Here is a 17,296-nt window from a genome sequence, read left to right on the forward strand (position 1 = left end):
TGGAAACAGCTATCAGCACCAACCACGCTACCAAGGACCACCTGGCCGTCACATTCTTTACAACAGCCAGGGAAACTCCCAGGTCCCCCAACTCCAACCACAAATTGGGGGAACAGCAAACAACCAGCAAACGCAGCAACAAATCCCTCCCCAGCAATTAGCACAAATACTACATCGCCAGTGAAGCGTTTTTTCTCCATTAATCCTTCATGTAGTAATTTTGTAGTCCTGAGATTAGATTTTCTTGAAACAGAATGCACCTTACTGGTGGATTCTGGAGCAGAAATATCTATTTTCAAGGCCAGCAAAATACTCCCCACAACTTTTGTTAATACTAATGACCAATGCTATATTTCTGGAATCAACGACCATTCAGTGTCTACATTAGGTACTGCTACAACAAATATTTTACTACCAAATCAAGGAAAACTGCAACATAAAATTCATTTAGTTGATGGTCAATTACCGATTCCCACCGACGGAATACTCGGTAGAGATTTTTTATGCAATTATTTCTGTTCAATTAATTATGACACCTGGATGCTAACAGGTAGATGCAAATCAGAATTTTTTGAAATCCCCATTCATGATGACATGGATGGTAATATTTTTCTTCCACCTCGATGCGAAGTGTTTAGACGCATAAATATCGGAGATACTCATAAAACCTTCTTAGTAAAATCCAATGAAATAGTCCCTGGAGTGTTTATCTCTAATTCAATAATCGATTCCAACAACCCCTTTTTGAAATTTTTGAACACTACAAATGAAACAGTCAAGGTTAAACGAAATTTTTCTAGTTACTTACTCGATATTGAAAACTATGAAATTTATTCTTTCAATAAATTACCAAGCGACAATTCTAGGCATCAGCACAAGATGTAAAATCAAATGTAATTAATTTGTGTAAGAAATATCAGGACATATTTGCTTTGGAAACTGATAATCTTACATGTAACAATTTTTATAAACAGACTATAAACCTCACCGACAATTCACCGGTTTACATAAAAAATTACAGACTTCCCGAAATTCATCGCGAGGAAATCAAAGTTCAAATTGATCAAATGTTGCAAGGAGATATTATACAGCCTTCAGTATCTCCTTACAACTCACCGATACTTGTTGTCCCTAAAGAAATCTACAACAGACGATAAAAATGGCGTCTCGTTATAGATTTTAGGCAACTGAATAAGAAAATTCTAGGAGATAAATTCGCTCCCTAGAATTGATGATATTTTAGATCAGTTAGGTAGAGCAAAATATTTCTCTACTCTAGATCTGATGTCCGGATTCCATCAAATTGAAATTGATGATGCTTCGAAACAATTTACAGCCTTCTCCACCGAAACAGGTCATTACGAATTTAAGAGACTTCCTTTTGGTCTCAATATATCACCTAACAGTTTCCAGCGGATGATGACCATAGCTTTGAGTGGTCTTCCCGCGGATTGTGCATTTTTATACATCGATGACATTATTGTTATCGGATGTTCCATAAATCATCACTTACAAAATTTAGAACTTGTTTTGAAAAGCTTCGTCAACGTAATTTGAAGCTTAACCCTGCTAAATGTCATTTCTTTTGTTCTGACGTGACTTATCTTGGTCACCATATTTCAAATGAAGGAATCAAACCCGATAAATCAAAATTTTCAGCAATTAGTAATTTTCCCACACCTAAAAATGCAGACGATGTTCGACGATTCGTTGCATTTTGTAATTATTACAGACGTTTTATACCATATTTTGCAGATTTAGCCCATCCCCTAAACAATCTATTACGAAAAATGTTAAGTTTGAATGGTCCGAAGATTGTAAAAATTCGTTTGAAATTTTAAAAACAAATTATTATCCCTCAAATTTTGAAATTTCCTGATTTCAAAAGCCTTTTATCTTATGTACCGATGCATCTAAAATGGCATGTGGTGCTATGTTAACACAATCACATGGAGATTTATTTACCAGTGGCATATGCAAGTAAGTCCTTTACTAAAGGTGAACGAAATAAGTCCACCATAGAACAAGAACTAATTGCAATCCACTGGGCAATCACCCATTTTCGACCTTATCTATACGGAAGGAGGTTTACAGTCAAAACTGACCATCGACCTCTCGTATATCTATTCACAATGAAAAACCCTTCGTCAAGATTGACTAGAATAAGAGTTGATTTGGAAGAATTTGATTTCAATATTGAACACGTAGAAGGAAAGCTAAATGTCGGCGCCGATGCACTTTCACGTGTAATTGTTGATTCAGATGAACTAAAAGTTATCTCGGTTTTACCGCTACACACAAGGTCTAAGACAAGAAGAACACACAGCACTGTCCCTCAAATCGATAGACCAAAGACTGATCACCTTAGAGCATACGATTCAGTGAATAACATTGATGCGTTTGATCTTCCCAAACTAATAACCGAAATTGATGAGATACAGACAACGGTGTCAATAAAATATATGATAAAAATTGAAAAGAATCTTGCTCAAGCGCAATTTTCTGTAATGATGTGCACATCCACTAAAGACTTTAAAGAAATTATTGACACAATTAACGAAATGGCCAAGTACTTGAATATTAAAAAGCTAGCAATTGCAAGGAACAGTATTATTTTTTCGAAGATAAATACTGAAGAGTTTAAATCATTATACAACCAATCTCACAACGAAGTCGACGTAATTATCTATACACCAGCGATAATTGTTTCAAACCAAAATGACATCAATCAAATAATCCTCGAGAACCATACATCCCCACTTGGAGGACATATTGGTACTACAAGATTATTGAATAAAATACGTAAAACATACTACTGGAAAAATATGCGAAAATCTATCAACCAGTTCGTTAAGAACTGCATTGATTGTAAAAGAAACAAACACACGGTACATACGAAAGAAAAATTCATTGAAACCACTACTCCCACGAAAGCATTTAATGTTGTGTCCATTGATACAATAGGCCCCATGACCAAAACTAAAAAAGGAAATAGATATGCATTAACACTACAATGTGATCTCACAAAGTATGTTAATGTTATACCTATACCTGATAAGCAAGCTCAAACATTAGCAAAAGCATTTGTTGAGCACTTTATACTCATATACGGATGCCCAATTTTAATTAAGACCGATTTAGGAACAGAATATAAAAATGAACTGTTCAATAATATATGTCAACTACTGTCAATTAACCACAATTTTTCTACAGCTTACCACCCCCAAACAGTTGGCGCCCTTGAACGCAATCATCGATGCCTTAATGAATATCTTCGACAATTCATTAACGAGCAACTCGATGATTGGGATTCTTGGCTTCAATTCTATACTTTCTGTTACAACACTACTCCCAACACTGAACATACATTCACGCCATACGAATTAGTTTTTGGTAATTTGGTAAATTATCCTCGAAGTTTAGTGAACCCCTCAAAATCGATCCAGTTTATAACTATGACAATTATTATACAGAACTAAAATTTAAATTGCAATATGTAGCAAATAAGGCAAAAGAACTTTTAGTCAAATCTAAACATAGGAGAATAGCTAAACAAGCAGAAATAGCAAACCCCATAAATATTAAATTAGGAGAAAAAATACTTTTAAAAACTGAAAACAATAGAAAATTAGACAAAGTTTATAATGGACCTTTTGAAGTGATAGCAATAAGCCACCCGAATGTAAAAATAAAAAATTGCGGAACAAACGAACAAAAAACAGTGCATAAAAATAGAATTGCAAAACTTTAACAAACAAACTACGTTACACAAAATTGTATAGTAATTTTTAAAACATAGAAGGTGTTTGGTAACATTAACTTCAAAATTCAAAGGATTTCTCTACGATCATCATTTTCCTTAAAAGGGGGAGATGAAGTGCATAAATTAGTTGAGTTGCATATTGCCAACAGATGTGGCACAGCAACAATAATTCCCATCGTCAAGGTCTTGCAACGTGGGCAAGAACACCCAAGTGCAATAGCCCATGTTGCAACCGCCAACGATGCTCTTTTCCCAAGCTCAATATTCCCAGGCTAAATGATTCTTGAATTTCACCTATCGACGGGTTGTCAACTGCAATATAATTTTAACGCATATCGATGTTACCATGCGCCTCCTATTTACCGATTCTCTCATTCTCTCGATTTGTCTCTGTGAAACCAATTATGTAGTTTAGAATTAAGGCTCAATAGATTTCTTAGACTTGAATAAAATGCATTCGTATCGCAACCACGGAGTTGAGCACTTCGGATGACCTCCTCGATATCATACTTAGTACAAACTACCAAAATCTGTATACTGTATACTGGGTAATAGAGTGATTCAAATTTTGACTTTTCTGCTTCTCTATGCTTAAACGATGGCATTTGCCATTTTAATAATCGTCCTAAATTATTAGCTAATTTGGATGTAATTTGACTGAGCACAAGCAGTTTGAAGCTTGTATGAAAATTACTATGAAAACAGTAACTTTTGTGAAAAACCGTTCCCCATCATTGCCCATTAAGCTCTAAAAATGTATGAGTACGTTAGCAACATAGAAAATTTAACAAGGGAAAATATCGTCGTTGTTGCTAAACGATTTGATGCTGGCAACAAAAGTTATTAGGGAAATACTGAATTGTGGGAAATTCAATTTAACACGTAAAAGAATAACATCAATATCAATAATGAGCATCTCTGTTTTCTTTATAGTTTTGTTCACAAAAGTCAGATTGCTTCGCAACAACAACTGACATTCTTTTACATAAGTGCCAATTCTCATAGTAATTTTCATATAACCTTCAAACAGCACGTGCACAACCAAATTACATCCAAATCAGCTAAAAATTTGGGAGGACTATTAAAATAGCAAAAACAACCGTTTAAGGATAGGGGAGCGAAAAAGTCAAAATTTGAATCACTCTACTGGGTAAGTATGTGCGAAAATGTTAGATTCTTATCAGCACAAAAAATGTAAGCTTTCATACAAATATTGTTAGAAAAGCTTGCAACATAGTAAGGTTTAATACAATATTTGTATAAGCATCTGACAATTTCGCATATGCTTACTTCTTATACAGATGTTGGTAGGTTCTTATACAGAATTGTAAGAAAAGCTGACAATCACCATTTGGTCGTTTTGCCAAAAGGGTCATTTGGCCGAAAGGATCATTAGACCAAAAATTCTCTTTGGTCGAAATGGTCTTTTGACAGAAAGGCCCGCACGGGTCAATATTTTTGACCATATAAGCCGTCGGCCAAAAGCTTCCTGCCAAACGACTAATTTGGCAAAGCAGCATTTTCGGCCAAAGACCTATTCGGCCAATTGACACATGCTCGGCCAAAGGTCATTTTTTGCAAAACGATTATTTTGGCTATACGGCATTTCTAGCCAAACAATTTGTTAGAGAGAACGACTTTTTCGGCCAAGCTACCTATATGTCGCTTCCATCCAAATGATATTTTCGATATTATAAACGTTGAATTCGGCCAAATAGAATTCGGCTAGATGACTTTAGGATTAACGTATTATTTGACCAAGTGGCGTTCGAACAAATGGCTTTTTACCGAATAACTTTCGGAAAAACCATTTGGCCAAATATGCCATTTGGCGAAACAAACCATTAGGCAGAAACCCATCTGCTCTAAAACGTTATTTGGCCAAAATGGACAACTGTTCATTTGGCCGACATGGTCGTTTAGCAGAATGGGTCATTTGGTTGAAAATGTTGTTTAGCCGAAGTGGGCGATCGAAAATGCCATTCGGACGAACTGATCGTTCAGTCGAATAGGTTATGTGGCCTAAAATGCCGTTTGGCTTAAATGGTTGTTTGGCAGCAAGAACCATTAGGCCGATCGGGTTGAGATCTAACCCGTTCAGCAAATCATTTTCGACCATATCATGACATATTCAGCTAAATTATCCTTTCTGTCAAACGACCATGTCGGCCAAACGGCATTTTCGAACAAACGACCTATTCGGCAAATCAATTTTATCGGCAAAAGGACCAGTGGTCCATTGTGGACAAATGACATTCTTGGACCGATGGCATTCTAGCTAATGGTTAGTTCGGCCAAACAATTTCTCTCGAAAATTTCAAACAATTTTATTGGGAAATTTCGTACACTTTTTCTTTGTGGAATTCAAAGGATTTTTGAGAAAAACATTATTGTGGAACAGTCCAAAATAATATTTTAGGAAAACTGGAAAACCTCATTTTTGTACATTCAGAAATCAAATTCTAAAGAAGTTCGTTAGATTTCTCCAGCGAAATTCGAAAGATTCTTAATGTCTCCAAAATGTACCGAGAAAATATGAACAATAATCTTCAATAAAAGAACGAAATAAAACAGTCGCCTCGCCGATTGACACTGCCGCCACTGAATAAAATAATGAGGCGCATACTTCTGCAGCAATAGCATTTTTAATGCCAGTGCTCAGTGAAACGTTATGAAGGCTAAAATGCCACATTCATAAACCTTTAGAAGTTTCTCTCTCCCTCTCTCTCTCTCCCCTTTAGAAGAACTCTCCCGGAAGATCCTTCGAAAATTCCTCCGTAAGTTCCTTCAGATATTCCTCCAAAAGTTCCTTCAGAGATTCGTCAAAAATGCCTCCGGAAATTCATTCAGGAATTCCCTCAGTAGCTTCGTCAGGAATTCCTCCGGAAGTTCCGTAGGAATTCCTCCGAAAGTTCCGTAGGAATTCCTCCGAAAGTTCCGTCAGGAATTCCTCCGGAAGTTCCGTCAGGAATTCCTCCGGAAGTTCCGTCAGGAATTCCTCCGGAAGTTCCGTCAGGAATTCCTCCGGAAGTTCCGTCAGGAATTCCTCCGGAAGCTCCGTCAGGAATTCCTCCAGAAGTTCCGTCAGGAATTCCTCCGGAAGTTCCGTCAGGAATTCCTCCGGAAGTTCCGTCAGAAATTCCTCCGGAAGTTCCGTCAGAAATTCCTCCGGAAGTTCCGTCAGGAATTCCTCCGGAAGTTCCGTCAGGAATTCCTCCGGAAGTTCCGTCAGGAATTCCTCCGGAAGTTCCGTCAGGAATTCCTCCGGAAGTTCCGTCAGGAATTCCTCCGGAAGTTCCGTCAGGAATTCCTCCGGAAGTTCCGTCAGGAATTCCTCCGGAAGTTCCGTCAGGAATTCCTCCGGAAGTTCCGTCAGGAATTCCTCCGGAAGTTCCGTCAGGAATTCCTCCGGAAGTTCCGTCAGGAATTCCTCCGGAAGTTCCGTCAGGAATTCCTCTGGAAGTTCCTTCAGGAATTCCTCCGGAAGTTCCGTCAGGAATTCCTCCGGAAGTTCCGTCAGGAATTCCTCCGGAAGTTCCGTCAGGAATTCCTCCGGAAGTTCCGTCAGGAATTCCTCCGGAAGTTCCGTCAGGAATTCCTCCGGAAGTTCCGTCAGGAATTCCTCCGGAAGTTACGTCAGGAATTCCTCCGGAAGTTCCGTCAGGAATTCCTCCGGAAGTTCCGTCAGGAATTCCTCCGGAAGTTCCGTCAGGAATTCCTCCGGAAGTTCCGTCAGGAATTCCTCCGGAAGTTCCGTCAGGAATTCCTCCGGAAGTTCCGTCAGGAATTCCTCCGGAAGTTCCGTCAGGAATTCCTCCGGAAGTTCCGTCAGGAATTCCTCCGGAAGTTCCGTCAGGAATTCCTCCGGAAGTTCCGTCAGGAATTCCTCCGGAAGTTCCGTCAGGAATTCCTCCGGAAGTTCCGTCAGGAATTCCTCCGGAAGTTCCGTCAGGAATTCCTCCGGAAGTTCCGTCAGGAATTCCTCCGGAAGTTCCGTCAGGAATTCCTCCGGAAGTTCCATCAGGAATTCCTCCGGAAGTTCCGTCAGGAATTCCTCCGGAAGTTCCGTCAGGAATTCCTCCGGAAGTTCCGTCAGGAATTCCTCCGGAAGTTCCGTCAGGAATTCCTCCGGAAGTTCCGTCAGGAATTCCTCCGGAAGTTCCGTCAGGAATTCCTCCGGAAGTTCCGTCAGGAATTCCTCCGGAAGTTCCGTCAGGAATTCCTCCGGAAGTTCCGTCAGGAATTCCTCCGGAAGTTCCGTCAGGAATTCCTCCGGAAGTTCCGTCAGGAATTCCTTCGGAAGTTCCGTCAGGAATTCCTTCGGAAGTTCCGTCAGGAATTCCTTCGGAAGTTCCGTCAGGAATTCCTTCGGAAGTTCCGTCAGGAATTCCTTCGGAAGTTCCGTCAGGAATTCCTTCGGAAGTTCCGTCAGGAATTCCTTCGGAAGATCCGTCAGGAATTCCTTCGGAAGTTCCGTCAGGAATTCCTTCGGAAGTTCCGTCAGGAATTCCTTCGGAAGTTCCGTTAGGAATTGCTTCGGAAGTTCCGTCAGGAATTCCTTCGGAAGTTCCGTCAGGAATTCCTTCGCAAATTCCGTCAGGAATTCCTTCGGAAGTTCCGTCAGGAATTCCTTCGGAAGTTCCGTCAGGAATTCCTTCGGAAGTTCCGTCAGGAATTCCTTCGGAAGTTCCGTCAGGAATTCCTCCGGAAGTTCCGTCAGGAATTCCTTCAGAAGTTCCGTCAGGAATTTCTCCAGAAGTTCCGTCAGGAAATCCTCCAGAAGTTCCGTCAGGAATTCCTCCGGATGTTCCGTCAGGAATTTCTCCAGAAGTTCCGTCAGGAAATCCTCCAGAAGTTCCGTCAGGAATTCCTCCGGATGTTCCGTCAGAAATTCCTTCGGAAGTTCCGTCAGGAATTCCTCCTGAAGTTCTGTCAGGAATTCCTCAGGAAGTTCCGTCAGGAAGTCCTCCTAAAGTTCCGTCAGGAATTCCAATCATGATCGCTTCACGGTTAGTTCTCATATTCGCAAAAAAAAAATAATCACGGCGAACATTTGTTCAGCAACCTTTTGAAGTTGAACGAGATTTACGACACAACAAAATATTAAACAATTTGTACACATTTCATACGAAGAAAAGGGCCAGTCTAGCTCTAGATGAAACTGATTCATTTTAGTTCGCGAAACTGATTCATTGCAATTCTAAAAACCAATAAAGCTAGAAACCACGAGTTAATTACACATTGTGCAGCAGTGACGATTATGAACGTTCGACGTGACAGAAAATAATTGAATGCACGCACTCGTTCACTGGAGTGGAAGTAAGTCTGTCGTTATGTTAATTGCTATTGCTATTTCCATGTTTGTCAGTTAGTTATTATTCATCGACGCATCCCTTATCATCCCCGCGTCGGCAGCGCAATATTCGAATCGAACAGATGTTGGGTGAGAATGAATTTTTCAGCTCAATGACGGCTGATTGTGATGAGTATTGTTTTTGTGTCGCTCGCTTGATTGAATCCGAAGCCACGTGTCTGGTTAAAATTTTACATTTTTTTGCTTTGATTGTAATGTCAGATGATGATGTTCAATGACCAAAATCAAAAGTGAATCAATTGATAATGCTCCATTTAAAATGAATGGGAAATTATAATGACTTCTAATTGTTTCCCTGGGTGGTGAATCGATGGGGTACATATTGGCGACTGTGATGCTGTCCTGATATCCTATTCAGTCTTCGCAATTTGGTTTGATTGTAACGATTTTGTTTTCCAGCTGCACGATATGAGGTGATGATGATAATCTGGGACATGATAGTAGCAGAACAGCGAAACAGAATGAAACAAAATGGTTGTATTCAATTGAACGAAAGGGGTAGTTTGATATTGACACGCTTTTGTTGGCGGTTTGTTTTGTTTAAGGTTCGGTTTTTCTGTTTGATAGTGATTGTGGCAGTCGCAAATGCTGGTGAAGTAACGAAAGATGATAGCTAATGAGTTTTTTCTTGCTTTCATTGTCTGGTTGTTTTCGTAGGATTGTAGTGGATGGGATTCGGAACAATGGGTCGACTTTCTCTGGTTTAATTTTTACTTTTATCGTTTTTCGTTGCAAAGAACCAAGAGGGACCGTGAAAAGTTACACCGATTTTTCTTCCGCTCGATCGATACCAATTCAGTGTTTCATTATTATTGCTCTTTTCTAGAAACGAAGCGAATATTCAAACGTATCCGAGGCGAGAGCCTCGTTTTCGCTTTGTTTTCGTTTTTTTCTTCATCATCATCAAAAAAGAGAAACGACACGTCACGACACGTAATAGGGCAAAATATGGTGCTGTTGATACATACATAACGTACCCCTGACGGGAGGTGCCCCGTCAACTTGCAGTCGTAGATTGGACGCTCGCCGGGAGAATCTCACCGTGTGCCAGTTATTGTCATTAAGAACTCCCTGGCCAGCCAGCAGATTCTTCGTGTTGTTTGTTTTTGTTACAACGGATGATAAAGAAGATTTTAATTTATCGATTAATTCGATGGAAAAGTAGATAAAGTAGAAAAAAAGAATTTCATTCAGGTTCTAATCTACTTGTGTGAGAGTTTCCGGATGTCGGTATGAAGTGGAAGCTATATGGATGTTACCTTCTCGCGTTCGCCTAATTTGACGTTTGCCCGGACGCGGCCAGCCACCAGCCCGATTTCAAGCCGGTCAGATGAACTTGTCTCGGCGCTGGTGAGCAGTAGGAGACCAGCCGGGCGAGACGTTTTGAACCGGATAACCAATTCTTCGGTTTGTGTTCGGGTTCCCTGGGTGCCACCAATCCAGATGGCCATGTGCTGCGATCCGTTGAAGGCCAGTGTTGCTGATTCACGACCGCACGTGGGACCGGTGAAAAGTGTTGCGGAACAGTCGCAAAGCGGTCGGTTCCAACCTTCCGTACATTGGCCCCCGTTTTGGCAGGGGGATACAGACCCTCCGCATTGAGTCGGAACTATGTGGCAGGACGGTTTGATGGCTCCTGTAGATTGTAAATCTTCGAAGTAGTAAAATTATCTGAGCTGTGACTTCCATTTTGTTTCATACCTGAATCCTGCTGTCTAGCATACGCTGCTATATCGACCGGTTTCCCTGACAGCACTAGATCCCTTAAACATCCCACGAAGCCCTGCCGCAGAGTAGCCGTCCAAATCGCTGGAGGAATGACCACATCCGCATACGGAGGCCCAATGCCGCCCACGTACATGGGACTGTCCAGCTCTAGTTGCGTCGAATCGCCCGGCGTTCGGAAGTCATTCCACTGGCCATCGACTCCCACTTTTCCGTCTCGACCGTTTCGCCTTAACGACAGCTCGTGCCAAACGCCGTCGTCTACCCGCCTTCGGGAGGCCCGTACCTTGACCGCTCCCGAGCCTAACTCCATGTGGATGTAGATGTGTCCATTGAGCAGTTCAACTGCGAAGAAGTCCGGCTGCAAAGATAATGAGCCATTTGAGCGACATGACGTTCTGAGATTTTTATCTTACCCTTGGCTGTCGTATCACGGTGTTCAAAATTATCAACCCGTTCGGTTCGTTTGTGCGAAACTTGAACGACAGCATGCCCTGCTTGGAGACATCCCACGGTGGGAGGAGCTGAAAGTAGAGTAGATATAAGGAAAGGAGAGGTTAGTCTACATTGTATAGCGTTGATTAGTTATTTGTGGAACATCTTAGTATTCTCTTTGATTTCAATAATCAACGTCACAACGGAAAAATAAACCAACATTTTTTTTGTGTATCAAATAATTTGACGTTTGCGGAACAACTTCACCGATAGTCGACCATTTGACCTCGTTGGATTTTTTTCTATCTTCTCGAAATATAGAAAATAGATAAGTTTTCGCAAACACGCTTGCAAAATAAACCGGAACATTGACCAGCTAAGATTTGGAACGCTATAAAGAAGACAATTGTTGATGTTGATGATAAAGATCCACGTACGTTTGCTCACGATGCCAAAATATTGCCTTTGTGTGTGGATTATGATACGGTTTAAATGCGCTTTCTCTATACATTGTCATTCCGTACTGGGAAACCAATACGAAGGATTCCAAAAGTTGCGAAAAAGGATTCGTCAAAGAAATGCGGAAATGCGTTTGGTGTTTCTGGAAAGGCAAGGATTTGGTTTGTAATTTCTTGAATTAAATTAACCAATAAATTACACAGTATGTGACTTAATGATCCTCCTGCTGAGTGCTGGATTCTGTTACAAGCTTTTAAATTGTTGGAGAAAGACCCTGATGAGATCCGCTCAGCTCATTGTGATTGTACTGTACTGCCGCTAACCGCAAGTCGAGCACATCTGTATATGGGGCTCCATATACAGATGTGCTCGACTTGCGGTTAGCGGCAGTGTAGGTGCTGGAGAAACTTGCACTCATGTTGCAGCAATACTTTTTGCTCTGTGCTATGCAAGGGAAACATGTTTGGATAAGAAATAAATTGGCCAAATATAAACCAAATAACAAACAAAAAATGCTATTTGTATTCCCATTTTTTCTACTTGCTAGATTTATGTAACTGAACTTCCTGCCTATCTAATTTGTATAAACCCGTAGAAGAAATCAACTTTGGCCGAGCTGTAGAAACAAGTTGTGAGCTCCGTAACTACAATCTGGGAAAGTCTGTTGATCAGTTAAAGGACCCTATACTTAGGCTAACAAGTTCTGGTCAAGACGTTGGAGCAAGCAAAGTTTTACTCCAGCCATTGGAACTGAATGCCGACGAAAACGATGTATGCGTATTAGCAGAAAACTTGCTTAGCTTCCGCAGAATGTTTGATGCCGATTTGACAGAAAAATCGTTGAAAAATCTTGTTAAGTATGGGAAAGAAATAGATTGGAGTACATCCAAAGACGACTGTATACAAGCGAAGGAGAAAACTAGAAATCAATCGTCCGAACAGTTATAGTGGTTCAAATTAAGGTATGGACGCATAATCGATTCATTCTTTGGTGAGGCTGTTAAAACAAGGACCGATGTGCCTTCAATGACAATTATAAAATACATGTGTGACGTTAATGGCAATCTTGATTTCCCAGCAACACAATATAGAAGGCTCAATGAACATAAAGCCATTGCTGCAGCTGAAGAGATATTCGGATAGCAAAAAAACATAATGATTTAGCAGTAGAAATAGTGGCGTTATCATAAACCCAGATTATCCACATATTGCCGTCTCTTCTGACCACAGTTTTCAATGCAGTTGTTGTGGTACAATCGTAATTGAAGCAAATGCCCATTTAAGATTGAAAACCTTAACATAGATGATTTTTCATTCTTATGTTACTAAATCCTGACCTTTTCAAGTAAGTTGTGCTTGCGGCATGTGTTTTGACATTAGGTATTGTTTATTTTAGAATTTGTCCGCTAGGTGGTGGCATGTATAAAGTCATAAAATCAACTTTAATTTTTGAACTCACAGCAAACTGCCAAAACAGCACAAACAAATATAATAACAAAAAACCTTACCTATAATTATGTGATAAGTCTTGGTTGATCTATTTTGGTTTAAAATTTTGATTTTTTTGTTGAAAACCCAGATAATTCCACCTAGCGGTGATGATGGCTTTAGGATTCCAACTATAATTGCCTACAAAAGGGCGTTTACAGACGCTTGCTTTACCACGCAGAAGAATCTTGTACGATTGAAACAATCATTCCGATTGTTGCATCCAACTACGTACACATTGTTGTTTCAATCATCAAAGTTGTTGTTTCAGCACTGATTCACTGCTTTATTCAATTCAACATTATTGTTGTTACAATCATGCATCGCATGATAAGGTGGATGACTCTCACTCCCGTGTCACTAATTCTAATAAAGTCTGAAGAATAAGCGGGAGAATTCTTGCAGTATTTTCCTTATGGTATTCCGGAGGAGTTTTCAAGGGAATTTCCTAGAAAAATCCTGTATGGTTTTCTGAGCGAATTCTAGGAGAAAATCTGGAGAAGTTTCCGTGGAAAACGCCTGGGAGATTCTTGAAGGTTGTGAAGGAGTTCTTGGAAACATTTTTTGGAGGAATTCCTAAACAAATTTCGGGAGAATTAATTTCCAGAATAATTTATTCGTGAACGACTTTCCGGGAGAATCCCGGAAGGAATTTTGGGGTAGGAATTTCTGGAAAAATTCCCAGAAGAATGCGCGTAAGATTTTCTAGATAATATTTTTGCAATACAAGTTCTTCAAGAATTCCTGGAAGATATTCTGAATTTCAGAAGGAATTCAGAAGAAATATCTGTAGAACCCTGGTGGAAGCTTATGTGGAGTTTGCGAAGTAATTTACAAAGTGCTGTTGAGGAACTCCAGAGAGAATTTCAGGAGAAATTCTATGAGTAATTTTTAAAGAAGTTACAGGTTTTCTCTTGACTTTCTTGAGCAGAAATCCTAAAGCATTAACATAGGAATTTCTGGAGGAATTCCTGAAAACTTTTTGAAGAAAATAACGTAAGAATTCCTAGAGGCGCTTACGGTGACATTTCTGGACTTCCAGACGAATTATTGGGAAACTTCCGGAGAAATTCCTGGAGGAAATTCCTGAGGAATCCCTGAGGAATTTCCGGAGGAATACCAGGTTGAACTTCTGGAGAAATTCTTGGAGGAAGTTCTGAAGGAACTTCTGGAGGAACTCCTGGAGGAACTTCGGAAGAAATTTCAGGAGAAACTTTTGGAGGAACTCCTGGGGGAATTCCTGTAGAAACCAAAAGAACTCCTTGACAAACTTGCAGAGGAGCTCCTTGACAAACTCCTGGATGATCTTCCGGAGGAACTCTTTGAGGAACTTCCGAACGAATTCCTGACGGAACTTCCGAAGGAATTCCTGGAGGAACGTCCGAAGGAATTCCAGGAGGAACTTTTTAAGGAATTCCTGGAGGAACTTCTGAAGGAATTCCTGGAGGAACTTCCGAAGGAATTCCGGGAGGAACTTCCGAAGAATACCTGGAGGAAATTCCAAAGGAATTCCTGGGGGAACATCTGGAGGAATACCTGGAGGAACTTTAGGAGGAAGACCTGGAGGAATTTCGAGGGAATTCCTGGAGGCACTTTCGGAGCAATTCTTGTAGCAGCTTCAGAGTACTTCCTGGTAAAATTAAGGGATGAATTTGTGGAAAAAAATCGGAAAATTTTTATTGCTTGAAATAAGTTATCAACGGCGTGACGCTGCCATGTCACCGCCGCTGGCTTAAAATGATCTATCGCGCCGCCGCCGACAAATTTTCAATCTTCGCACAGGTCTAGTAGTGAGACGTCTTACTTCTTACTTCATGCTCCTCATTTTTACAGTGAGGAGTGAGAAATGAGGAATAAGAATTGAGACTTTTCTTTTCTTACTCCTACTTCACGTTCCTCATTTTTTACAGTGAGAGGTGAGGAATAAGAATTGAGACGTTTTTCTTCTTACTCCTAATTTATCTTTTCGAATGACATATTCGGCCTAATGACCATTTCGGCCGAATGACCATTTCGGCTAAATGGCCCTTTCGGCCAAATAACCCTTTCGGCCAAACGACTCTTTCGGCCAAATGACCCTTTCGGCCAAATGCTACTTTTGGCCATACAAATGACCCTATCGGCCAAACGACCCTTTCGGCCAAATGACCCATTCGGCCAAACGACCCTTTCGTCCAAATGACCCTATCAGCCAAACGACCTTTACGGCCAAATGACCTTTTCGGCCAAACGACCCTTAAGGCCAAACAACCCTTTCTGCCAAACGACCCTTTCGGCCAAACGACCCTTTCGGCCAAACGACCCTTCCGGCCAAATGGCCCTTTCGCTCAAAGACCCTTTCGGCCCAATCACCCATTCGGCCAAATGACTTTTGGTCTAATGATCTATTCGGTCAAATGGTATATTCGGCCAAACGTCTTTTTCCCAAATATATTATATTGCCGATTGGTCAATAAATGTATTTTTTTTTAAACAATTTATGCAAACGGTTAAATCAAATGTATTCTTACATTTCACATACACTTCACTAAAACACTCACAATGGATGAAACAGCTAAAGGGAAATATTGATATGATGTGGGAAGAGTAGAAAATGAAAAGGGAGCGAGTCCTTCTGATGAGGACCCCCTTATCTGTTTTATCCACCCAGGACCCATTGATTTTATTTGTCAAAGCTCTGGGATAACCGGTTTGGGTTGTTAGGTCGATGTCTGTGGACATCGTGCAGGTTCTCTAGCCACATTGCGATTCCACCCGCTTGCCACCCCGTTTATACGATAGTGCTACCTTCTCGGCAACAGCGCTCTCCAGAAGCAAACTACTTGTAGTTCCTGACGTCGCCCTCACACTTCGATCGACCGCGTGGCAGACGAATGTGCCAGAAGAACGTCAAGCGAAGATAATATGTAGTAGAGAACCCGGAAGAGGCTGCAGGATTCGTGGAAGGCCGCGTACACCATGGCTTTTTGCAGTTGAAGAGGACCTGAGGGCGCTCAATGTTCAGGGCGACTGGAAGCGATTGGTACAGGAACGAGTCCAGTGGAGAAGGATACTTTATTCGGAGTAGGTTCATCGAAGAGCTGTATCAAGTAAGTAATAAAATTATATTTTCTATTTGCTTGCCAGTTGGTTGTCTTTAGATATGTTTATTTGTCTTCAAATATTCTGAACAATCTTCAAAATGTCTTCAAACATTAAATGTTTTGCGGAGTGGCAAATGTGTTCAAATCTAGCATTGCTGATAGAGAGGGCCTCGGACAGCGGCAGTAGTCAAGTGGGTTCATGTCAAAATGGGTTCTTTTCGGGACCAGCATTTTATGCGAAGTTAATTGAGAAAAAATGGCTTGGTTTGCATTCCAGCAAAATTAGTGGAGATACTGGAATAAAGTTACCGTCGGTAGCAGAAGTACAAGCGCTCTTATTCGGTTTCAGTCACAAATGATTGAGCGGCTGACGTTGGCCTCAGTAGCATTAATGTAAAATACTAAGATTCTGATTTTATTTCCTTTTGTGATTGGAAAAGCGCACTATTGAAAACAACTCGGTTCTTTTTAGGGCCACCATTTTAAGCACGAGAAAGTTGAGCCGTGGCGATTTTTTTCCAGAGTGCAAATACTAATCGTTGGTGGCAGAATCGCAAGCACACGTCAGAGGGAGGCGCTCAAAAAAATGCAAAAATGCATGGAAGACGGTCACGGCCACCACCTGGACCGATACTGACGCAACCTCTTTTTTTTTCAGTCAACATGCGAATGACTTGATTAAATAGCGAATTGATTGATTAAAAATAAATAGATTTTTATATAAAAAAAATACAATCGGTTTATGATGGCAGTTCAATTACAACGATGGTATCGATAGTGTTTACAGTCTAAGATCCACGTCAGTAAATACCTGCATTCAGAATTTCAAAATCATATAATTTACACTTTACGTATTCCTACGTGAAACTGACGATTGTTTCTAGGATACAATCCTCTACCTTTTTGCTTGGGCGAATTTTTTACGTCCAGCTTTATAAATAAGTGCGATTGGAAGAAATTAAGCTGTTA

The 17,296-nt window shown here is 40.6% G+C and overlaps 1 protein-coding gene across 1 annotated transcript in view; it reads right to left on the reverse strand.

Annotated features, from left to right (window-relative positions):
- LOC134203233 (neurexin 1-like) overlaps positions 1 to 17,296 on the reverse strand; it is a 134,407-nt gene that overhangs the window by 46,831 nt on the left and 70,280 nt on the right. The window contains 4 exon segments of the mRNA XM_062678115.1: positions 10,115 to 10,226; positions 10,397 to 10,773; positions 10,839 to 11,223; positions 11,258 to 11,386. Of these exon segments, the coding sequence (XP_062534099.1) occupies positions 10,115 to 10,226; positions 10,397 to 10,773; positions 10,839 to 11,223; positions 11,258 to 11,386 (1,003 nt within the window).

Source organism: Armigeres subalbatus, unplaced genomic scaffold (assembly GCF_024139115.2).
Source record: "Armigeres subalbatus isolate Guangzhou_Male unplaced genomic scaffold, GZ_Asu_2 Contig1706, whole genome shotgun sequence".
NCBI classification, from domain to species: domain Eukaryota; kingdom Metazoa; phylum Arthropoda; class Insecta; order Diptera; family Culicidae; genus Armigeres; species Armigeres subalbatus.